At 40.8% G+C, this 25,729-nt stretch overlaps 1 protein-coding gene across 2 annotated transcripts in view; it reads left to right on the top strand.

The window, feature by feature from the left end:
• LOC135205421 (large ribosomal subunit protein bL9m-like) overlaps window positions 1-25,729 on the top strand; it is a 66,223-nt gene that overhangs the window by 34,485 nt on the left and 6,009 nt on the right. For both annotated transcript variants that reach the window (XM_064235976.1, XM_064235986.1), the window contains exons 2-5: window positions 1,351-1,494; window positions 1,674-1,833; window positions 8,409-8,576; window positions 16,503-16,705. In XM_064235976.1, the coding sequence (XP_064092046.1) occupies window positions 1,351-1,494; window positions 1,674-1,833; window positions 8,409-8,576; window positions 16,503-16,705 (675 nt within the window). The remainder of the gene's footprint in view (window positions 1-1,350; window positions 1,495-1,673; window positions 1,834-8,408; window positions 8,577-16,502; window positions 16,706-25,729) is intronic.

Here is a 25,729-nt window from a genome sequence, read left to right on the forward strand (position 1 = left end):
GTTTAGCAAGTTAATGGGATTCAAAAGGTACAATGCTTGTCTGCTCGTTGAACCCAACTTTCTTGGCGAAGAATGAAAATCCTTCGAACCCTTGGCCGAAGACTTTCGAGATCAAGGGTATGTCAAGTCTGGTGGGCCAAGACCATAGAGAGTCCTGCCCGGTCAGGGCTCTCAAGTTCTACGTGCATAGAACGAAAGAGGTAAGAGGTCCCTCAGGTAACCTCTGGTGCTCTGTGAAGAGACCAGAGTTACCTTTATCAAAGAATGCTGTTGCTTTCTTTCTAAGGACACCATTCGGAGGCTCATTCATCTTTCCAGAAGACTGATTTGAGCCTCTTCCGAGTAAAAGCGCACGAAGTACGAGCCGTCGCTACCTCTCTTGCCTTCCAAAAGAACATGTCAATCAAGGACATCCTTGATTGCACCTTTTGGAGGAGTAACTCCGTCTTCGCCTCACCATTACTAAGGGATGTGAGAACGATTTATGACGATTGTAATGCACTGGGGCCATACGTTTCTGCGGACACAGTAATTGGGGGTCCGGAAGTAGCTCTTTCCCTATCCTTAGTTAGGTTTAGGTAGGTTGTTGTGTTTTTTAGGTTGTGGTGTGAGTCTTATGTGAAGATCTCCCATCCTTTAGTTAGTTTAAGGGGTTTTTGTGAATAGTTGGTCAGGTGGTGGTCAGTTGCTTCGTTGCCCTCATTTGTATGGCCTCGATGTCTTGTCACGCTGAGGTCTCGCACCCGTTGACAGATCATCCAGTGCGCACCAGCATACAGGTCTCCACCTGGCTGGCAACTCTGTGTGATTAAGCAAAAGCAGCCTTACGTGACAGTAATACATAGTCTACTTTGCAAACAGGTAAGGAACCAAGATGTATATCATCTACTAATTTAAGTTTCCTAAAAAATCCTATTCTGTCTCTTCCCACCATCCGAAGGTGGGATTCAGCTATATATATATCTGTCAGGTAAGTGGCATGAACAAAATGTTATTGTTATTATACAATTAAGTTTGTTCATACTTACCTGGCAGATATATATAATTAAAGTGCCCGCCCTCCTCCCCTCAGGAGACAGAGACATTAATAAAAATATGAAGAGAAAATGGGAATGGTTCCTGATATCCGCCTCCCAGCGGCGGGAATGGGTACTACCACCTGGCCGCCCACTGCGTGTGCCGCGAGTTTTGAAATTTCTGTCGGACGTCAGAAAATACAGCTATATATATATCTGCCAGGTAAGTATGAACAAACTTAATTGTATAATAACAATACATGTTAGGATTCATTTAAATTGTATTGCTAGCTTTAATAAATATTTATCAAAATTTTATTTCATATTCTTTCAGATGATTAGATCTGTCATTCATGGTGTGGCCCAAATTCAGCCAAACTTTCTGAGACAACCGTTATTAACATCCACATTGAGGGCAGTCACATCATGGGATACTCAGAGTATACACCCACCTGATCCTTACAGTCAGCAACTGAGGGTAAGCGTGCTGTAAATGATAGAGGCTGTATGATACCAATTCCCTTAATTTATGTGTGCTTGAATATGTTGGTATTATTTGAGTTGCACATGCAGAAATGGGTGAAAGATTGTTTATGAAATAATTAGAATAGTATCTGGAGTTTTCCTTGATAATAATTGATTTTTTTATTTTTCCAGACAGCTTACATTGTCAAACGAACAAATCCTCTTCCATTATCAAAAATGCATAAAAGAACCAGATTAATGAAGGGCCGTCATTACTTATATGAAGTTGTTGAGAACACAGTTACCAGGAAAGATGATCCATTAAAAGTTATTTTAACTTCATCAGTGGAAGGTAATTATGTGTATTCATTTGTATCTACATGTACTTTTGTTTGATTGTTGTTACCAGTAAGTAAGTATATTTAGTTCCAAGCTATTTTCAGTTTGGTTGTTGGTATACTGTACTGTACTAGTTTCATAGTTTGTTGTTATGAAAATAAACAGATATAGATTTCATTGCAACCATAGGTTTCTTACATCCAATAGAAAGTAAAATAGAAACCATATTATGAAACTGATGTGTAGGAGGCATTAAGTCAGCAAATAAAAAATTGATAAAGGCGTAAAGACCTTTATACATGATCATTATGTTGTCAGTATTTTTGTTACTGCTGTAGGTAGGTTGGGATGATGAATACTTATCTACAACAATTTTTTCTTTGAATTTTCCTTCTTCATGATATATCCATGCAGACATTTGTGTTGTCATTTATTTATTTTTTTTTTTTTATTTATTCAATCATTTAGTTATTTTTTGGTTTACTTATTTATTTATTTATGTATTGACTTGATTTGCCTTACAGTAATCTCGCAACTGATTTGGTAAATATTCCTTTTGGTTTTTTTACTCTTCCTCTGCAATCTTTGTTAGTATTCCTGCAGGCTTCAGATTAAGGAAGATTATTTAGCAAGGGTGGTGGGAATAAAGTACTGTAAAATAGTATGACCAGTTTCAAAGGTCGATGTGTAACATGCAAAGTATTAACTGAAAATGGTAAGTGAGACTTCCTGTGCTAGGGTTAGCTTCAATATCTCATTGTGAGAAACATTTCTATTACAAAGTAGGTTACAGAGTATTATCTTACATCATATGTAATTCATTCAGTGATCATCCATTCGAATTAATATTTGTTTGTGGTGATTAACACACATCAATGGAAAGAGGAAGATATGCAAATGCACATGATGTAAGAAAACAAATATTAAATCTTTTTCCTTATCTTCCACGGGAAGTTAAAAGTGAAGATTTAAAACCCCGTGTGGGGCCCTCTTTTATAAGACACTAGTGAAAATATGCTAATTTTACCATGTTACACATATCTTTTCTAATAATTTATTTTATTTTTGTAAAATTATAATTACAGCTCACACAATATCATAACTGACAAGAACTAAAATCAGTAATAAATTCTGAGTATATTTACGAGATTTACGGAGATGAGGAGATGCAGTAACTTTTTGGGAGGTATACATATATTTTCTAATAGTACTTCTTTACACTTTTCTTTGCAAAATTACAATTATAGCTGACATGCTATCATAAAAGACAAGAACTAAAACCAGCTACAATCCCTGGGTATATTTATGAGCAAATAAATAAAAAGATGTCATGGGATAGAGGGGCAATACATTCCTCCATGAGGTCTCAATGCATGCTGATCTCCCTCTGTCCTGTGCTGAGCTACTACAGTTGCCCCAAGTCATTTATGGAACAGTGAAATGCTATGAACATCTTTCTCGCTAAATTCAGCCAAATTGTATGACACCTAATATTAATATTCTTATGAGTTAACCCATCCATCAACCAAAACTTGTTATAGACATTCATATGATGATGCCTGTCAATTAAGGGTTAAGGAATTTGAGAGGCATAAGATAACACTGGCAGGCTCACTTAGCAGAAGCCTTGACCTTCTTGTTAAATGGCCCCTTTACCCAGACAGAGTTATTTGAGGTGTTCAGTTTTCTTGACTAGACAGTTGGAGCCGTCACCAAAAAGATTGAGGACTGTCTTGCTCTAGAAGAGGACTTTGCTGCAGACTGGCTAGGTGAACTGTCCTGCAGGGACAAGGCCATCACTGACAGCTCTCTTGAACTTGCAGCGTTGTTTTTAACGGAAGTCCTCAAAAACAGGGAGTTAGGGTGCTCTTTTACGACAAAAGGAGTTACTTCAGTCCAGAAATCTGCGCTACTCTTTTCTCCCTTGGACCATATTTACCTATTTCCCAAGGCCACAGTCAAGAAAATAGCCACAGACCTTCAAAAGAAGTTCACACAGGACCTTCTGGCACAGTCTTCAAAGCACCCTAAGGAACCTTCATTGTTTGGTGCTAAGACAATCTCATTGCTTCAACCACAGCCCTTTTTTGGGGGTGGACAGAAGTTTCCCCCCAAATCCCGTGCTAATGTGCAGTTTTCGGCCAGATCAATCAAAAAGTCCTATTCCAGACCTTTGGGAAAGGTGGAGCACCAGAGGAGCAGAGCCATGGATCATACAAGTCTTGAGGGAGGGATACACCATCTCCTTCAAGGAGAATCCTCCTTCAATACCTTTCCAATGATGTTGACCGCATACTTAAAAGACTCCGCAAAGTATATGTCCCTTTCAGAAGAAGTTCCTACCCTTCTCTAGAAGGAAGCCATAGAGGAGGTAGAGGATGGCCCTGTGGAGGGATTTAACAACCGCCCCATTGTAGTTCCCAAGTCATCAGGGGATGGAGGCCTGTTCTAGACGTCAGCGCTCTGAACTACTTTGTCCAGAAGACAAAGTTCAGAATGGAGACAAATCAGTCCATGCTATCATCCACTCACCAGGGCGATTGGATGATTACCCTCAAAATGCAGGATGCATACTTCCATGTCCCAGTACATCTGGACTCCAGGAAGTTTCTCAGATTTGTTTTCGAGGACAGGATTTTCCAGTTTCGGGCTCTTTGCTTCACCCTTTCCACAGCTCCTCAAGTGTTCACGAGGGTTATCGCCTCACTTGTGAAATGGCTCCATCTTCTAGGCATCAATATTTGTCTCTACCTCAACGACTGGCTTCTCCGTTCATCTTTGAGGGAGCAGTACATGAAGGACCTACAGAAGACCTTTCTCTTAACCCAAGAATTAGGGATTCTTATTAATTTCCAGAAGTACAAATGTCTCTGACTCAGGAGATTTTTTCATCACCCTAAAGGATACAATCCTGCCTGCAGACAGTCCGCAATTTGCTCTCTCTCCCGTCTTGCTCAGCTAATTGATGGATGAGCCACTGGCCTCCATCAAACAGTTTGTAAGGTTAGGCAGACTCTATATGAGAGTCCTGCAGTTCTTCATAAGGCCCAGCTGGAACAGGAGAATGCAACCCGACTTTTGCATTCCCCATCACGATGGAGAGCAAGTCAGACCTGCGATGTGGATATCACAAAATGACTTTCGGAAGGAAAGTCGCTTCTTCCTGTAAGCCCTGACTTAGACTTCTTCTCCAATGTGTCAGACCTAGATTGGGGAGCCCATCTGGGGGACATGGAGGTCTCAACGACATGGCCTCGAAGTCAGACAAACCTCCACATAAATGTCAAAGAGACCAAAGCCATTCATTTAGGTCTTCTAGGTTTCTTGGACGGTCCGTAGCAAGGCAGTGGTGGTCAATTTAGACAAACACCACAGCGCTGGCCTACATTGAGAAACAGGGCAGAACTCACTCCTTCTCACTCTGTGAGGTGACAAAGAACCTCCTGCTCTGCGCAGACCAGAATCGAGTGGAAATAATCACTCCCTTCATCCCAGGGAAGATGAACGTATTAGCAGACAAACTCAGTCGTTGAAAACAGGTCCTCCCTACAGAGTAGACATTGGACCTCCAGGTCTGCAGCGACCTTTGGAAACTGTTGGGCAGACCAACACTGGTTCTGTTTGCCACATCGATGAACCACTGCCTTCCGCTCCTCTGCTCTCTGACCCGAAACCCTCTGGCATGGACGACAGAGGCCATATACAGAAACAGTTGGACTTAGACCTCTATGCCTTCCCGCCATTCAACATGGTCAGGGAATTGCTAACAAGTTTTAATCTCATCACAATATGACAATAACTCTGATAGCTCCATTCTGGCCCTAAAAAGAGTGGTTCCCAGATCTTTTGAGTCTTCTAGTGGACTTCCCCAGACTACTTCCACAAAGTCCACATTTACTCAGACAGCCCCACTTCAGGAAGTTTCACCAGTTTTTATCCATTCTTGCTCTGACAGGCTTCAGACTGTCCGAAGACTTGCTTGAGTAAAGGGCTTTTCAAGAGCGGCTGCAGAGGCTATCACTAAGTGTAGACATCAGTCCTCCTTCAAGGTCTACCAGTCTAAGTGGGCAGTCTTTCGCAGATGGCGTACCAGACATAACATCTCGTCTTCTAAGACATCTGTGAAAGAGATAGTGGACTTCCTTCTCTATCTGAGAAGCTCCAATGGGCTCACTCCTTCCACCATCAGAGGATATAGGGCCACGCTCAGTTCTGTGTTTAAACATAGAGGACTAGATCTGTCCTCCAACCAGGACCTTTCTGATCTCATCAACTCTTTTGAGACGTCCAAGCAACAGAGTATTGATGCTATCTCTTGGAATCTTGATCTGGCACTTAAATGGCTAACCAGCTCCTTCTTCTAGCCTCTCCGTTCCCGCTCTCTAAAGAACCTTACTAGGAAGACTCTTTTCCTTGTTGTTTTCACCATGGCCAGGTGTATCAGCAAACTTCAGGGCATCGACAAGCGAATAGGATTTGCACAGGGAGAGACAGTCTGCACTTTTACCCTTGCCTTCCTGGCAAAGAATGCAAATCCTTTTAAGGCCTGGCCTCACTCTTTCTTAATTAAGAACTTGATGGAGGATATCTTTGGACCAGAAGAGGAAGAAAGGGTCCTTTTTCCTGTTAGGGTCTTGAGATATTACTTGGATGGGATTGACAAAATCTGAGGACCATCTAATAATCTCTGGTGCTCGGTCAAGAATCCTTCCTGCACCCTGTCTAAGAATGCCCTGGTGTTCTTCCTTCAAGACTCATTACCAAGGCACATACTCTGATCCAAGAGGATATTCTGCCTTCCTTTAAGGTGAAAGCACATGACATCAGAGCAGTTGCCACCTTGTATGCTTTCAGACGTAACATGTCACTCTCTTCAGTTGTACAGGTGTTGTACTGCAGGTGTAAGTATATTTTTGCTTCTCACTTTTTACGAGAGATAGAAATGGTGTATGAGAATTGTAGTACCCTGGGACCGTTATCAGTGGCTGGCATGGTTTTGGAGGAAGAATCATAGGAAGCATTCCTTATATCCTTGTCTTCTTTGCCTTGATGTAGGGTTTCGAGTCACTGGGGACCCTAGGGGTACTGTGTACCTTGAGTGCCCACCAGTTTTTAGTGGCTGGGTGGTGGTTTTTATTTCAGTTGTCTGGTGATTGGTTTTTTGTTACTGCGCCCAGGGCTAGGGCACCTGTTTTTTAAACTTTGCAAGCCATCAGACTTTTCCTTAGCTGCAAAGTCCCCCACTTGAAGTAGAAGCGCTTCATAGCTCTTAAGCCATGCCACTATGGGTCTGTGTGAACACTAACCAGAGGCAGTAATCACCTGCAGTAGCTCTCCTACCAGGCAAGGAAACAACAAGCTTTATATCAATGCTTGCTAGTTTTATGTCTATTTCAATTTTCATTACCATTACTGAACGTTTTGGAGTAGAATTTGTACATTTATCCCTCCTGTCAATGTGGGATTCAGCTATGTAATTACTTGGTAAGTTACTTATGTAAAAATGACATTTTTATGATGAAATAAAGTTTTATATATACTTAGCAAGTAATTACAGATCAGAGCTCCTCCTCCTCCCCTCTCATGGACATAAGGGCATAAATGAATTGAGCTCTTCTGCTTTGTTGTTCCTGTTCGTCCCCAGATTGTGGGCGGGGCTGTCACTCACACAGAAACAATAGAAGCGCTACCGCATTTTTAAAATTTGAGCTACTGTGCAAGTGGAATCTATAGCCATGTAATTACTTGGTAAGTGTATATAAAACTATTTTATCATAAAAATGTAATTTTGTTCATTTTGAGTGGGTTAGTATTATTGGAAATGGGTGGGGTAGGATTGGGGAGGTGCTTATGATGTAGGAAAGGTTTTGTAAACTTTCGTCTGCTCAGAAGTTTTCATGACTGTTATTGGCTTCAGTTTTTATGGTTTATGTAGATGTACCCTGAGTTATGAGACAACTTTTGCCAGTCTTTATTTAAAGGGTTATTACCAAAAAATTTAGTTTGAATCAGTGAGATAGGTTCTTCCACACTCACTTTGTGATTTAGGAATGGGGGAGTCATATTCTAATCATACAAGCGCTACACAAGATTAGCAGCTCAGGTCTCACCTACTTAAGTTGCTACAGTTTATGTAAAAGTAATGGGTATGTTATAAAAAGTATTTTTTTTAATAATAATGATTATTCTTCAGATCCTTTATTGTACTGTTAATAGTCTCCACATCCTGACTTCACTTGTCACAATAGCCCACACTATGAAAGAAGTGAGGTGAATTGCCACAGAAGACCTGACTTAGCTGGGTGTGTATAAGCTTATCCCTGGGGAGCTCAAAGGATATTTCTTTTTTTACTGAATTCAAAGTGCATTGGGATTTGTATGGTTGCATGGGTAGGCTAAGGAAATGGTTTGAACTGAACAAATTACCTTCATAAGAAATTATATTAACATATGGTCGGTGGATGTATAGTACAATGTTTGTAAAGTTATATTTTTGTTTTGGAGATATGGTACTACAATAATACTAATAAGCATGTTATGCCTGCATAATGTCAACCCTCTTGTCAAGTCAAACTGCATTTTTTTTAGGGCTTGGATCAAAGGGAGATATTATAGAAACAACTTCTTCCAAAGCAAGGAATCATCTCATCTTGCCAGGGTTAGCTGTTTATGCCTCTCCAGAAAACTTGGAAAAGTACTCATATTTAATGAAGGAAGAGAGGACAGAAGACCAAGCATCATCACCATTTGCTCGAAAGTTAAGTACTGAACACATGATTTTTACCTCTAGAAGTTATTTTTAACAGTAATTCATGTTTGTCAGAGAACAAGCCTTTGCCCTTTACAGCATTATGTTTCATTTTGAAATGGATAACCACAGTATCATGTGGTAGAAAGACATTACTAGCGATGGTTCTGCTTGTATTTCTTTCCACTTTTTAATTGAATATTAGTGTATTGTCAGAAATATGGCATATTATTTGTTTGCTCTTTTGCTCTGGTTCTTGTTTATACCACATTGGAGTATTCATCTAGGCTTCTGTATTGTACTTGTAAAATTTTATTTTGTTATGAATTTATCCATGCATTATGATAAATGTAATCGTCACAATTAAGGGTGTTGTAAAAGAATTTATGCCAGTGAAGAGACAGTGGGGGATATATTCACTGTGTATTCTCCAAACTTGAGAGGTTGTCAAGGAATAGTGTTATCTTTATGTAAAAGGAAAATCTTTCAGTCAACTATCATCACCTCTCTTTTGGCCTCAAGGGTATCTTACATTTTATATCTTGTGTTGCCCTTAGTTGAATTTGTCTTCTAATCTTGTCATTGCACAAGACTTCCAGATGAGTGTTCCGGTTTACCCTACTAAAGAAGGTAGACTAGCATTCATATTGACCATTCTGCCACCAGCGTCTGGGCCGACATTACAGATTCATTTGTCATATATCTTGCTTGAGGGCATTGTCCCAATTAGAGAGCTGCTTTTTACTTCAATTGCCATCCTGTTTAAGTAGATTTTTGGCTAAGTAAGATACTAGTGGATTGTCCTTGTACATTAACTGGCATTTGCTGAGTAAACTGAATGCTTTGCAGTATAAACTACAGAGTTGCCTGACATCAAGATTCATTCTTCCCCTCTGAATGGGTGTAGTTACTTTAAAAAAGAGTATTGCAATACACCACCTGAACACCTGAATTAGCCCTGGCCACCTGACCAGCCCGAACAACACCCCACAAAAATTACCAACACTTAGGTAAAATTTTAACTGCCAGCGTTGAGGTAAAATTTTAACTGCCAGCATATTTAACGCTGCAGGCCGATCGTGACTACTCCTGTCAACAGGTTTTTGTTCGCTCGCCTGTCAAGAAGTTTCTTGCAGCGTGTGAACCTTTGGTCACAGCCCGACACCTACTACGTTGGATAAGATTGTTGATGCCCTTTGCTTGTTTTGGATTATGCCTTGGCTTTTCTGTACTTGTTTGATGATAATGGACTTGGACCGTAAAATGGACTCAACTGCAAAGGATCTTCCTCCAACTAAGACTCCTCCAGACCATACGAGCAAAGATGCAGCAACTCATCGCTCCTGTACCACCTGCAAATGGAGGATGAGTACACTCAAATACGATTGACATTCCTAAAAAACTGAAAGGGTAGGAACTACCGTCCCCCCTGACGAGGGGCAGGCAGTGTCCGCAGCAGAATTCCCTTATTCCCCTGAAAACGTAAGTCTGAAAATGAAATCAGAAATAGGAATGATGCAGACATCTAAGAGTGTTAGGGATCAGCTAGGCGAAGCACGGTTCCAAGGGAAGTTGCCTTCAGGTCCTGTATTTAGTCCTGCTAGGTAGGATCCCCATTGGATCCAGAGATCTGTTTGTTCCCGGCCAATACTGCGCCGAAGGTGAAATCTGTCCTTAGTTTTGACTCTGTTCCGTCAGCGGTAGATACTCTGAATGCCCCTCTTCTTCAAAGGTTCCCTTTCTGTCTGGAAGTATTTCAGAACCTTTGCCCTTTGAGGGTTCCTCGAGCATTGCTCAATTCAATTTAGCTGACTATAATGGTGATCTCTTAGGCCTTTCACAGGATTATAGGTCTTTGGTTAGGCAGTGTTTTCTTTTGGGTTTCAGTAATATTCAAGACCATGTTCTTAAAAATTTCCCTGAATTCTGTAATGATATGTATCTTGACTTTCAAGGTGGTAAAGATTCAATTTATTTTCTTTCCCTTAAAAGGATGGCTTCTAACCCTTCTATATCCCCGGGTTTGTCAGTATCTCTTCCCCCGGTTTCGGGGGTTTCTGCTTCAGTCTCAGATCATTCGGCAGCCCCACCTCAGGAAATCTCATGCCTTCTCCTTTGGTTTTCCCTTATGAGAGTACTTTTGCTTCTAACGCGGCTGTCGCATTCCACAGGTTTTTCCCGTGTGCGGGTGAGGTGTTGATGTCTTCCCTGCTTTCGCAAGTTACTTCTTTTGGTATCCCTTCGTCTTCCACTTGTTTCAGCGTTGCTGTGGCAGGTGCCTTGGTTACCTGTCTCACTCCTGCGATCACTGGTCCGAGAGTAGTTCCCAGTGTATCTTCCTCTGTTTTCCCTTCTCTGTCCTTCCTAAGGTAGGAGATATTCCGCTGGAATTAGGTACTGATATTAATTCAGTGTCGGGTTTGGTAACAGGACTTCCAGGTTTCCGGACTTTGTTGGGTCCAATGGTTGCTCAGCAAGGACGGTTACGTGAGGATGGCTCAAATCTGATTTTCATTTCTCCTGATGTTCAGTCCTTAGGTGTAGGTCAGGGAAGGTTAGGTTCTCCGTCTCGTCAGGGTGGTATTCTGGGCGTCGGTCTTGCCTCTGCTTCTCCTTCCGCTCAGGTGTATTCGAATGATGCAGAAAGAGAATTTTCTGTCGAAGACGAAGGTCCTCCTCTTCCGTTATCTGGCTGTCCGATGACGGTAGACAGCAAGTATCCTAGAGTGACAAACCTCATTCACCTTCTGTTTCCTCAGTCGAAAGTTAATGAAGAACCCTTTAAACCTAGCCGAGCTATGTTTGAAGAACTTTTCTCGACCAAACCGCTGGTTTCGCATCCATCATGCAAGTTGCCTTGGTTTGGACGTGTAGAACAAGCCCTGAGGGAGGCGGACTCTCGGTTAGCTGCGATGGTGGGAGCGGGTAGGCAGGACTCGGCTCTTATTCCCAGTCGTAAGCCATTGTATGGCGTAGCGGGTAACCCTTCTTCAGGTTTCAGAGTACCTCTGAACGAATCGGTGGAGGCGCTTCTTCCCAAGGTTCCGGTAGGTAACAGACTGATTGATTTAGGAATCAATCCGAAGCTCTGTCGCATACAATGTGGATGCTCTCGGGCCTCATGGGTTTCTTAAAACGGGACGGGTATACTCCTGATCTCGTTTTGTTCGATAACCTCATCACGTCAGTGTCGATGGGCTTAGCTCATCAAGTGAATGTCTCGGCTAGTTGTACTACCTTTGTCGGCAAGAAGAGGAGGGAAGAGTTTTGTCCAGGGCTCCACTGGCGCTCTGTGAAACTCTCTTCAAGGAGGAGGATGTATCATCCATGGTGAATTTTGTTTCCTCCACGTCAGTAGTCGAGTCTCAGCAAGCCATTATCCGGGTGGCTGCTTAGAGCACTAGATCCCCTAAAGGTGCGCGTCCACCATCGCCAGGTAAGCTTCCCCAGCCACAAGAAAGTCAGGTTTTCATCCAAACTTTCGTCTGCTTCCTCCAACTCCTCTTCTAGCAAGAAGGGTTGTTGGAGATAGGAAACACTGCCCTTGTCGACGCCAGTAGGAGGTTGTTTGTCCCCCCTTCGTAACAACCTGGGAGAAGTGGGGTGCGGATAGTTGGGTGGTGGAGGTCTTAAGATCCCTTTCCACTCGGCCCCTCCACTATCCAATTCCCCGGTAGTTCTTTCAAGCTATTCCCCATCATCCATCAGGGGGAAAGCTTTGGCGACAGAGATTCGTTCCTTGTGGGACAAGGGAGTGTTAGAACTAGCTCCCCCCACTTCAGACTTTTACAGTCGAATCTTCGTAACCTCCAAGGCAGACAGTTCTTGGAGGCCCATCATAGATCTTTTGGGCTTGAACCGTTTCATCATTCCCACAAAGTTTTGTATGGAAACGACTCAGTCGGTGCTGAGGTCAGTCCGAAAACACGACTGAATGGTGTCAGTGGACCTCAAGGATGCATCTCTCCAAGTTCCAATGCATCCAGAATCTCGGAGATTCGTTCGTTTCTTGGGTCCACTGGGAACCTTCCAGTTCAAAGTCCTCTGTTTCGGACTAACCACAGCACCTCAGGTGTTCACGAGGGTGATGGCTCCTGTTTCTGCTATCAGGCATCGTCAGGGCTTCCGCATGAAAAGGCACCTGGACGTTTGGCTAATCCAAGCCTCTTCCAGGGAGGAGGCTCTAGGAGCAAGGAACTTCTTTCTAAAGCTCTGCGAGACATTGGGGATTCATACCAACACAACGAAGAGTTCCCTGTCCCCTTCTCAGACTATTACCTATCTCGGAGTGGAGATTCTTTTGAAGGCTTTCCCGACTCAAGAACGAGTGCGGTTGATTATGAGACAAGTCAAGCTCTTCTTCTCGGACAAAGCGCAACTAGCAAAAGAATGGAGAAGTCTTCCGGGAAAGATGTCATCTCTGTCCCTTCTAGTTCCAGGCCCTCATCTCGAGATGCGTTCTCTGCAGGTATGTCTCAGGAATCGCTGGGACTTGCGGGAAGAGAATGCAGTGATAATCTGGAACGATTCCTGCCTTGAAGATCTTCAGTGGTGGTCAGAAGAGGCTCATCTGACCACTGGCGTAAGTCTTGCCCTCCTGATTCCGGACGTACATCTGTATTCAGATGCCTCGAATCAGGGTTGGGGTGCAACCCTGGCGGAAGCTCAGCAGTTCATTGCGGGAAAGCTCAGCGTCCTAGCAGATGCGCTGAGCCTTTCAAAAGAAGTCCGAGGAAGCGAATGGACATTAGTGCAAGAGGCAGTCCAATCACTGTTAAAGAGGTGGCCAGCCACGGTGGATCTGTTTGCCACAAGGTTGAACTATCATCTCCCAGTATATTTCTCTCCAGTAGAGACCCTATGTGTAGCGGGACAGACGCCATGCTTCACCCGTGGGACAATCTACAAGTATATGCCTTCCCTCCGTTTGGCCTCATTCATCAGGTATGGCAAAGCTAGAAGGGTGCAAGAATACGGAGATGACCCTAATTGCTCCGTTTTGGCTTCAGAGACCGTGGTTCCCAGATCTCTTGGAAGTGCTGTCCGAACCTCCGATCTCCTGCCACGAAGGAAGGATCTTCTCAAACAGCCTCATTTTCATCATTACCACAAGAACCTTCCCGTGCTCAAGCTAGCTGCATGGAGACTATGCAGCGAGCAGCCTGAAGTCCAGTCTTTCGGGAGGAGTGGCTCGACAACTTTCTATGTGCCTGAGGAAGTCTACAAGGAAGTTATACCAGGTAAGGTGGGCGATGTACCGTACATGGTGCAGGGGACAAGGGCATAGTATTTCCCGCCCCACGATAGCAAAGGTGGCGGATTTTCTTCTTTTCCTCAGGAAATCCAAGTCTCTCTCTTACTCTACTATTTCAGGCTACAGGTCCATGTTAGCGAGCACCTTTAGGTTTCATTTACCAGAGATTTCTAATAGTAGAGTACTTCATGATCTTCTCAGATCTTTTAAGATCGAACGACCGATCTTCCGCTTAGGGCCCCTCCGTGGGATTTAGCGGATGTTCTAAAATGATTAATCTCGCAAGCCTTTGAACCTCTGGAGAGTTTGTCCTTACGAGAACTTACTAAGAAAGTCTTGTTTTTAATATCGCTGGCTACGGCTAAAAGAGTGGGGGGAAATTCAGGCTGTCTCGAGATCAATTTCGTTTGCGGGGAAGGATTTGTATCTCTTGTATCTTTTGGAATTTGTGGCAAAGTCAGAGTCAGAAACTAACCCCCTTCCGAGAGAGTTTCATGTTTCGTCTCTCGAGGATTTCGTCGGAGGTGACGTCGTCAAAATGCGTCTTTATCCAGTGCGAGCACTTAAATACTACCTGTCGCACACTGCCAAATTGTTGCCGCGACCGTGGCCATTATTCGTTTCGCCTAGGAATCCTTCAAGACCGCTATAGAAAAATGCATTTAGTTTTTTCTTAAGGGAAGTAATCTCTTTCCAGAGACACAGGTTTCAGGAAACAGTGTTCCGCGCCCTAGAGCGCATGGTATCAGGAGTGTAGTGACATCATCGGCCTTCCTGAGGAATTTCTCAGTAAGCAGGATTTTGGAATAGGCATCTTGGAAATCAGTGTCAGTATTTACTTCTTTCTACTTGAGAGATGTACAGTTCGTGTCAGAGAAGGGTTACTCTCTAGGGCCATTCGTTGCGGCTCAAATATCTTGGGAGATGAAGCAGATATTTCTGCTCTCATCTCCTTTTTAAAGTGTATAAAAGTTTTTAATAACATTTAGATAATTATTGATATATCATACAGATTTTTAGAGACATTAATCTATTTCTAATATATATTACGCCATTCATTAAACTTCACATTTTTATGTTATTTATTAGTCACATCTAGTTTTATGAATCATTTCTTTCACTAATTCATTCATTCATTTACCATAAATCAACTTATTTAACCTTCATTACAGCACTGAATGGCCTTCTTGGCCCCAGTGCCTGTGCTTTAGCCCTAAATATCATACATGCATCCATTCGTAGCGGCTAATTCAGTGTTTGGTTAATCGGGAATTAGCGCGGGATTAGTAGGGGAAGTAGTAGTTTATTGATTTCTCGTTTTTCATAGATTAGTCTGCCTACTTTTCTGGTTTATGTCTGGGTTTGGTGTACTATCCCTGGTAAGTATGTTCTTTTGCAGCGGCTCAGCTCCCTCATCGCAACATCTGGATTCATCACTCACCTTCAGTGGACGTCAGGAAAGATCTGCCCTTGGGACTTATTCTCCATACATGGGAGGCTAACAGCCATATAGGAGATGTTCAGTTCCACTCCATACATGAGAGGTATATGATACCACCTGGGAGGTTTCTGGAAGGATCTGCCCTTGGAACTTATCCTCTATACATGGGAGGCCATACAGCCACATGTGAGGTGTGTAGTTCCCCTCCACACATGAGAAGTTTATGATACTTCATTGGAGGTTAGACATGACCAAGATGAGACTTACTGATCAGATTAATGTTGAGGTACTCGTTCCTTCCGTTTCTCACCTGAGCATTGATTGAAGGCGAGTTAACGGTATTAATCCAAGGTAATAGTTTAATGAGTTTATACCAATGTACATCGAGTGGTCGGGCTGAAGCAATGAATAAGCCCACCTCCAATTAAATGTTGTAAATCGGGCTAATTCAGGTGTTCAGGTGGTGTATTGCAATATGAAGTTTCATATTAAAACTAATATTGTAATACCTACCTGAACACCTGAATGACACCCACCCTCCTCCCCTCGTCAAATGATTAATGATTTAGCCATTGATAGGAGTAGTCACTGTTGGCCGGTGGCGGCGTCGGACGCACTCAGTACAATGTTTACCTGCAGCGTTGGTAGCGCTGGCAGTTAAAATTTTACCTAAGTGTTCGTAATTTTTGTGGGGTTTTTTTTTTTTTTTTTTTTTTGTGGGGTGTTGTTCGGGCTGGTCAGGTGACCAGGGCTAATTCAGGTGTTCAGGTAGGTATTACAATATTAGTTTTAATATGAAAACTCCATTTTGGTGGGAGATATATGTTCAAATCCTTGGCAGATACCTTTCACCCAGAAGATAACATGATCTTCCTAATTTTTACCATTTACGTGATTTTACAAAAGTGTAAATACTTAGTAAACTATCAGTGTACCATGGGTAAATTACTACCTTTACTAATAACTGCCAGGTGGCCACTAGTTTTTCTCTTTTACCATCTCCTTTTGATAATATGTAATTACCTTGTAATATGCATTAAGGTGAGTTTTTAATAAAATGGAATTAGAGTTATATGTGTAAAGTAAGATAGAAGTAATCTTAAAGTTTTAAACTGGAATGAATATCCATTATTCCAGAAAACATTATTTTTAGACTTTCTGGTAGGAGTTTTTGAATTTTTAGCAGTGTTAATATGGAGATGAAATATATCCTTATTTATCTTTGATTTTACATTATACAGACTGCAGAAGAATTGTCCTTGAGAATCATCAATGTTAGCATGAATATGAAACATCCATGGAAAATTGAACCATGGCACATTCGAGTAGCCTTCCGTAAAGCTGGAATCATTGTACCTGAAGAAAGTATAACACTTCCTTCTCAACCAATAGAGGGACCTGATCTTAGCAAACAAAGTAAAGAATTTCTTGTCAAAGTTAAGGTAAGGAATTTTCATTTTTTTTTTTTTTAGCACATTTCTCTGTATCACAGGCAAGTAATGCATTCATAACTAATTTAACAGATTCTAGAAATAAATGTTCAGTTTTAATACTCATTCTCACTTGACATTGAAATATTTGATCATACAATCATAGGATAAAAGTGGTTTGTTTTCTTTTCTCCTGTTGTTAGTTTAACAGTAACAGTTTTTTTTATATGAGTTCAGACTGACGCTTCAAGAAATAATGACTGTAATTTCTAAGTTCAAGCAAGGGGAGCAACCATTCTCCCACTTCCTAGATCATCTCAGTTTTCCTTGCCCTCAGCATTTTGAGGTTCTTTGTACTTGTGCCTTGTCATCTACCTGAAACAGTTTGACCTCTTCATTTTCATCATTCTTGTCCTCGTCAAAATTTCAAAAAAATTTTATTTCCCTTTTTTTTTATTAATTTAGAGTTTTGTGTGAAGAGATTAAAAGAGTTTAAATTGTTAAATATGTATACCTTAATACATTCAAAGAAACTAATTCCTTAGATAACCTTGTGATTAAATTCAAAGTATCTACGTATGTACTGTGTACCAGAATTTACCATAGATGCAATGATTCCATTCCATCATGAGATGAGAGAAAACTCCCTTGTATTGTGACATCCCTTCTGGCAGGATAGTGCTTAGTTTATTGATTTGAGGATGGGCTTTGGTTCTTAATAACTTTGGTTAAAAATCAGAAAATATAGATATACGTAATCTTGATTAAAAAGCAGAAAATATAGATATAATCTTGATAATTTAAAAAAACCTAGGTCCATGAAAATGAAAATTAAAGATATATCTTTGTACATTTAAAAAAAAAAACTCGCGTCCTGAAAATGAAAATTAAAACATATAGAAAAAAAAACAGTACTGTAGTATGACAAATCTTTGGAAGAAATCCAACTTCCATAACAAGCTTAATATGCTACTCAATTTCTGTATATCTTCCAAGAGAACCCGAAAGACAGTAGTTACCCTCCCCTTCTCTGCATCTGGAGAGAACTCCACTTCTCATCATCAAGTGCTGTACAAATAAAGAACCAGAGTAATCTAAAAAAATCCTGGGGTTGCCCACTCATTAAAAATCCATGAGTCAGCCATATGAGTTAAATTTGTAAGTGACAAGGATAGTTTTTTGTCCCTTTGGCATATTACTATGTGCACATCAGACAGATGAGTTAGTAGTTTCCAGAATTCTATGGACACAACCAACCAGATTCTGCCAGAAAAATTGCTAGAACTTGTTTAATTTTTTTCTTTTGTATTTGATTGTATCTCTAAATGACAAAGCAGTCCTCTTCAACACTGAAAAATTGCCAGTTTCTTGCTTTGCCAATTGATGTATACTGGTATACAAAAAATTCAACTTCATACTTCTGCAAAGAAAGTCCATTGTAATTCCATTACCAGTGAATTCTTGGTGTTAAATTCAAGGAACAAGTAAAAATTTGTGGTCACCAAATGTAGTCTCTTTCTTATGATACTTTGAAATTTTTCTCTTTACCATTATGGTGGCGCAAACTATTTTTCTCTCTACCACTATAATGGTACACAGTTTGCCTAATAATTTTAAGAATATGTTGCATGAAAAAGTGATTACACTGAACATGAGGAAAAAGAGGTCCAAATCTAAAGCCAAGGTTTCCGGATAATTGAGAAATCATTAAGTTATTTGTCAAAATGCTCAGTTTACATAAAATTCATTTTATTTTGAGTGAAAAAACTAGCAAACATATTGCTAACAAATGAATTGTAGCATGGATGGTTTCTGTGGTCTGGAAGGGCTTTTCTCAAGAATTGTAGGATTATAGAGAACAGTTTCATCTGCACGATTTGCAACAGCTACATTTTGTTTGACCATTTGTCAGTCTTCCTTGTGTAGCTGTATGGTCCACTCCATGCATGTACCAATGCTTTGCACTGTCGTGATTTGCAACTGAGACTTTCTTTGCTTCTACCCCTCATTTAATGTGTATTCCTTGGTTTTGACTAACACTCAAATGGGTATTGTGGGGTTTAGACTTTTTTTTTCAGTGGCATCAGTGACTTCAGTCACCTTACCAGTCCAAGAGTGCCACTAATGGGGATGATGTGTTCATATGTAACACTTCTGTCAGTTAACCAGAACATAATTCACCAATGGAATCACAATTTCATGAAGCAAAGAAATTCACCTGAAAGCAGGATTTTTCGGTTATGCATTTAAACAGGTCTCCCTTTGAACTGAAAGATCTCATCATCTGAAGAGAGACTTTTTCTCAGTCACATATTCTTTGCTTCTGCAAGTACAATATTCCATTACTTACAACATTCTAGTTAGTCAGCCTTGATATCTGTTGTCATTGCAAAGCTATTGAAAGCTTGGGAGTACTTTGACCTTTGTTTAAAATGGTTGAAAGTCATTATTTGCAAATACAATTATGAATATTTCTTGTTTGTCTTTGACCAATGTTGGTCATTTCACCCTACTCACTGAATTCAGCTCCATGCGATATTCTTTTCCCATGATGGAATTCAAACTGAAGAGTTTGTTTTGACACATTGTAGGAGATTCAAGGAGAATTTCTTTTGTTGCATGACATGTCTACAGATAGGGATTCTAGGGAGTGTTTCAAGCATGACAAAAGTGTTGGGTCCTGTATGTTGCTGCTCAAGATGACTTTTAAAGGGGATATCAGCCAAAATTAAATCTGGTATAGGTTTTGCTCATTATAGGCAAAAGTCTCAGAGTATGATAACACATCATAATTCTAGAAAAATCTCTGTAATTAGTAGTAATCATCCATTATTATTATTATTATTATTATTTTTTTTATTTTTTTTTTTTATTTTTTTTTTTTTTTTTTGTGTGTGTGTGTTTTTTTGTGCTCTATCAGTCCTCCAATTCGACTCGGGTGGTATTTATAGTGTGGGGTTTCCGGGTTGCATCCTGCCTCCTTAGGAGTCCATCACTCTTCTTACTATGTGTGGCCGTTTCTAGGATCACACTCTTCTGCATGAGTCCTGGAGCTACTTCAGCCTCTAGTTTTTTTCTAGATTCCTTTTCAGGGATCTTGGGATCGTGCCTAGTGCTCCTATGATTATGGGTACGATTTCCACTGGCATATCCCATATCTTCTTATTTCTATTTCAGATCTGATACTTATCCATTTTTTCCCTCCTCTTTCTCTTCAACTCTGGTGTCCCATGGTATTGCGACATCAATGAGTGATACTTTCTTCTTGACTTTGTCAATCAACGTCACGTCTGGTCTGTTTGCACGTATCACCCTATCCGTTCTGATACCATAGTCCCCCCCAGAGGATCTTTGCCTGATCGTTTTCTATCACTCCTTCAGGTTGGTGATCGTACCACTTATTACTGCAAGGTGCTGATGTTTCTTGCACAGGCTCCAGTGGAGGGCTTTTGCCACTGAATCATGCCTCTTTTTGTACTGGTTCTGTGCAAGTGCCGGGCATTCACTTGCTATGTGGTTTATGGTTTGGCACTTTAGTATTGCACTTCCTACATATGGGAGAGATGTTATTTCCGTCTATCGTACTTTGAACATATCTGGTTCTTAGGGCCTGATCTTGTGCCGCTGTTATCATCCTTCAGTTTCCTTCTTTAGCTCTCCCCTCTGTAGCCATTGCCAATTGTCATCGCTGGCTAGTTCTTTAGTCTGTCTCATGTATTGTCCGTGCATTGTTTGTTGTGCCAGTCCTCTGTTCTTTCTGTCTTTCTCCTGTCTCTGTATATTTCTGGGTCTTCGTCTGCTTTTATTAGTCCTTCCTTCCCATGCACTCTTTAGCCACTCGTCTTCACTGGTTTCAGATATGCCCCAGTGCTCTGTTTTCGATGTGACGCAGTCCTCTATACTTAGTAGTCCTCTCCTCCTTCCTTTCGTGTTATGTATAGTCTGTCCGTATTTGCTCTTGGGTGTAGTGCTTTGTGTATTGTCATATGTTTTTCCTGGTTTTCTGATCTATGCTGCGGAGTTCTGCCTTCGTCCATTCCTCTATTCCTGCGCTGTATCTGATTACTGGCACTGCCCATGTGTTTATGGCTTTTATCATATTTCCGGCGTTGAGTTTTGACTTGAGTATCGCCTTGAGTCTCTGCATATATTCTTTCCTGATCGTGTCCTTCATCTCTTGGTGTTTTATATCTCCTCCTTCCATTATTCCCAGATATTTGTATCCTGTCTCATCTATGTGTTTGATGTTTGCTCCCATCTGGTAGCTTTATCCCCTTCTTCAGTTCTTGTTACTTTGCCTTTTTGTATGTTGACTAAGGCGCATTTTTCTATTCCAAACTCCATCCTGATGTCCCCAGATACATCCTTACAGTCTGGATTAGGGTATCTATTTCCTTGATGCTCTTACCATACAGCTTGATGTCGTCCATGAACATCAGATGGTTGATTCTGTTACCTCTTTTCTTGAGTTGGTACCGGCATCCATCTTCTGTAGTACTTTTGTCATGGGGAATCATGGCTACTACGAAGAGTAGTGGGGACAGTGAGTCGCCCTGGAAGATCCCTCTCCTGATATAACCTCTGCTAGTCTTATTCCAGAGCTTGTAAGTATTGTATTCCAGTTGCGCATTGTATTTTTGAGGAAGCTGATGGTATTTTCCTCTGCCCCATATATTTTCAGGCATTCTATTAGCCATGTGTGTGGTATCATGTCGAAGGCTTTCTTATAGTCTATGGAAAATTTTCTTACTTTATTATTATTATTATTATTATTATTATTATGTTATTATTATTATTGTTATTATTATTATTATTATTATTATTATTATTATTATTATTATTATTATTATTATTATTATTATTATTATTATTATAAACAAGTAGCAAGCAAGCTTAAAGATTAGTAAATTGCAGAACAAAATTAGAGTAGGAAAAATAAAGAAAAGAAAAAAAAATAAATAAAAATAGGTGTATTATGAGCAACAGTGCGACTCAGAAGTATAAGGCAGTGGTGCATGGTTCTTAAGGAGTATTAAAATACCTTTTCATCTTCAAAGCTAATTTAATAATGATGCTGTATGGAAGACAGTTCCACATTTTTACTGGAAAATGAATGTAAGATTTCTAGTAATGGAAGTGTGAATAACAGGCAGCTCAGCAGATTATGGATGTTGATGTTTTGTTAAGTGGGTAACACATGCTAATTTTTAGACTGCAAGGTCTGTTTCAGGGAGCTGGATAATCAGTGCTATGTGGAATCAAGAGCAATATCTGTGCAATTTGCTTGTAGCTCTGTATTATAATAGAATAAGTTGTGGCTCTATATACAGGCTAGGTGGTCTTTGGTCAGTCTTCCGTTTTTTTATCCATTTCATTTAAAGCTTCTATTTACTAAGATAATCAGCTTTGGAGATTGTAGATTTTTTTGGTATTTGTATGAAAAGCCCACTGCTGCCTTTCTGACTCTTATGGTCTTCACAAAACAGGACACATTGGAATGAAATGTTTTAGTCTAGATGAACAATAAATAGGATCTTCTTTGTTTCCCAGATTAACTTCCAATTCTTCTGTCAACAGAATGAATGCAAAATCATACTAACCACTGAGCTTCATTTTACATTTTTTTTGTTTTGTTTTGTTAAGTGCAAGTACTATGTTCATCTTACTCATATATGAGGACACTGAATCTGAATTATATAAAGTATCATAGACTGTAAGATCAGAACCATCAACTAAATTAAGATGCAAACAAATAAACATTATGTTAAGCATATACTACTTCATGCAAACTGTGCTCTCTTTCTGAAGAAATTGTTTTGCATAAAAATGGTGAAAGATATTTTATTTCTATGGGCACTTACTTGCTTTAGTGGGTATATGAAATTGGTAATTTTCACTTTAAGGTTATCAGTGCCAATGGTATTCACCAATGGAGATCACCTTAACGTGTTTATTGCTGAACAACTTCTCAGACATAATACAAGCTTCCAGATACTCAAAGATTTCATGTTGTCAAATGCTTACACAGTCAATTGGTAGCTGTTCCAGTTTCTTGTGTCCTGCTCCATTTTTATAGTCAAGTTATGTACTTTGAAGGATCTACTCAAACCTTGAGTGTGTTAGGTGCACTAAATTTTAACAAACCTAATTTTGCTTCCATGTGTCATCTGTTCACAGCATTTTCACAGTTCAATTTCTTTTCCTTAATCTAAAATAGAGAGGAATAATGTTAATTTCAAAAGAGTATTGAACTACACTGTGATGTCTAATAATAAGGGTATATTAGAGGCATACTAGTGAGCCTTTCATATAAGTGTTGAACCAGCACATATTAGTGTTTCTGTCATCTGTATTCACAAGCAAGCATATAATTTCGGTGCATTGATATGTATTTTGACGTAGATGTCATGCACACTGCATTCATAAGAACATATACTTAAACACCTTAAGATTCTTGGTGATTCTTTATTTACTGGGTCTACAAGTTTGCTCTTGAATAATATTTCGTCATCATCAAGTTCATTGTTCATAAAGTAAGAAAATTTTCCATGTCTTGAGCATAAATTTCTCAATAGATTGTAACAGTCTTTTGAGGTTCATTACCACTTTTTAGAAGTTTTGTTGCAGCTATAACCAAAATAATGGAATGATCTTCATAATTGGGTAGTTGATTAATTGGAATGGAACTTTTGCAATTCAAACGTTGTGTAAATACATTTTATTTAGCAAACTCAAGTGTGTTTCATTGCACAGTTTGTTTGAGCTCATTTATGTTTCTTTTCTATTAATTGTTCTTTACTTTTTTGTGTGCTATGTTCTTTTACCCATAGAAGCCATTGGTTTTATAACATTCGGCATGCATATCTAGTTAGAGTAACAGCTTGGCTAATATAATGGTAATAATAATTATAGTAAATTTAATGATAATTAATGATTAAAGTAATCTTCCCTTCCTCTAATCCAGTAGATGTTACTAATGTAGATTGATATCATATTAATAGGCTCATTACTGGTAATTTTTTATGGCTTTTTATTTACATCCTTTCATTCCTCATTGTTTTAATGCCATTCACAATTGACAGTACTAGTCATGGTATTTCAGTGTAAAGGTAGTCAACTTAAGGACAGCAAAAGTATTTCAGTGAAGGGTTAGGAGCCCGCATGACATGTTGCTGCCATAACTAGTATTCTTCATTATCTATAAAGCATTGATTTTTATACATTCAACTTCCCTGCCAGATATATACTTAGCTATAGACTCCGTCGTCTCCGACAGAATTTCAAATTTCGCGGCACACGCTACAGGTAGGTCAGGTGATCTACCGCCCTGCCCTGGGTGGCAGGACTAGGAACCATCCCCGTTTTCTAATCAGAATTCTTTCTGTCGCCGGACCATCAACATTGTTGTTGTTCCTTCTACTATTGGTTTTCTTTTTTCGCCGGCAATTGATCTTCTTGACCGACTTTTGGTGACGTATCTGGATTGTTGGATGTCATACGCTTTTGTGGACTGTTTTGTGGACTTGATTTTGGATTTTTTCTTTAAATATGTCTGACTCTGGTATGGTTGTGAGACGTTGTGTGAATGTAGGCTGTAAGGTGAGGTTGCCGAAAGCTTCGGTAGACCCTCACACGGTATGCAAGAGGTGCAGGGAGTATGAATGTTCTTTTACTAATACTTGTAAAGAATGTGAGAATTTGAGTGAGAACGAATGGAAGAATCTAACTAATTATTTGAAAAAGTTAGAAAGAGAGAGAGCGAGGAAGGCTTCTCATAGAAGTTTTAAGTAGTTCTAGATCTGAACTAATTCCAAGCTTGGGATCTTCCCCAAGGGTAAGTATTGCTACTTCTCCTTCCATTGCAGCCCCTTCTCTATGCAGAACCTGTAGATCCAGCGAAAGAACTTGCAGATCTAAAAGCAGCCTTCAAAATAATGGAAAACAAAATGGCTGCCATACAAGGTAAGGCTAGTGATTTGTCATTAGACAGTGATATAAGTGTCCCCAGTGTAGTGGAGGGGGCTCTGGTCGGCTCAGCAACGCTCCTAGGTCTAGACCTCTTCCAAGCTCACATGCCCAGAGGAGAAGGAATGTCGAAAGCCGAAAGGAGGTTGTGGAGAATCCCCACCGATCAGGTGTCCCCTTCGGCGGTTTCTGTGACACCCCAGACTGCCAAGGACAGCTATTGTAAAAGCGTCCTACGTGAGTGTTTCTCGTCGTCGGGATCTTCATCACCGAGACGTGATTGGAGAGATTCCGATCGATCTCGGCCTCTCAAGAGGAGTTGGAGGGCGCCGACTATTGACTCGAGCCCTGAAAACTTCCCTGAGGAGTCTCCATCGGGAGTTAAGAAGGCGAGAAGAGCCATTCTTCCAACCAGAGTGAGAAGGAGGCAGGAGTGGAGGCTATGGACTCCTCCCCTCCTCCTTCCCCTCCTCCCGAAGAGGATAAAGAGGAGGCTACAAAGAGGTTCATGATGGCGATGCAGGAACAGATTCGTCATTTTGTAGGAGTCCTGTCAAAGGAGCCTCCTAGAAGGGAAAGCACTTCCCTTCCTGTTAAAAGATCCTCCAGACGTATGGAGGTATCTACCTCCAGGATCGATACTCCTACACGAGGTGAGGTTTCCTGTACGAACCTGGATGAAACAATCACACGTCTGGCACCGGCCAGGAGTGAGGAGTCACCCAGGAGGCAGGAGCCAAGAGCCAGGAGTGAGGAGTCAACCAGGAGACAGGAGCCTCCAAGAGCAAGAGTGTGGAGGCATCCAGGCAAGAGCAAGAGCCAGGAGGCTAGAGCAGGAGGCAAGAGCCAGGAGGCAAGAGCCAGGAGCAGCCAGGAGGCAAGAGGCAGGTGTCAAGAGGCAGGAGCCAGGAGCCAGGAGGCAGGAGTCAAGAGGCAGGAGCCAGGAGTCCGGAGTCCGGAGTCAGGAGGCAGGAGTCCGGAGTCAGGTAGGAGGAGTCAGGAGTCAGGAGGCAGGAGTCAGGAGCCAGGGCAGGAGATCAGGAGGGCAAGAGTCCAAGAGCCAGAGTCAAG

The sequence above is a fragment of the Macrobrachium nipponense genome, chromosome 11 (assembly GCF_015104395.2).
Source record: "Macrobrachium nipponense isolate FS-2020 chromosome 11, ASM1510439v2, whole genome shotgun sequence".
Lineage (NCBI taxonomy): Eukaryota > Metazoa > Arthropoda > Malacostraca > Decapoda > Palaemonidae > Macrobrachium > Macrobrachium nipponense.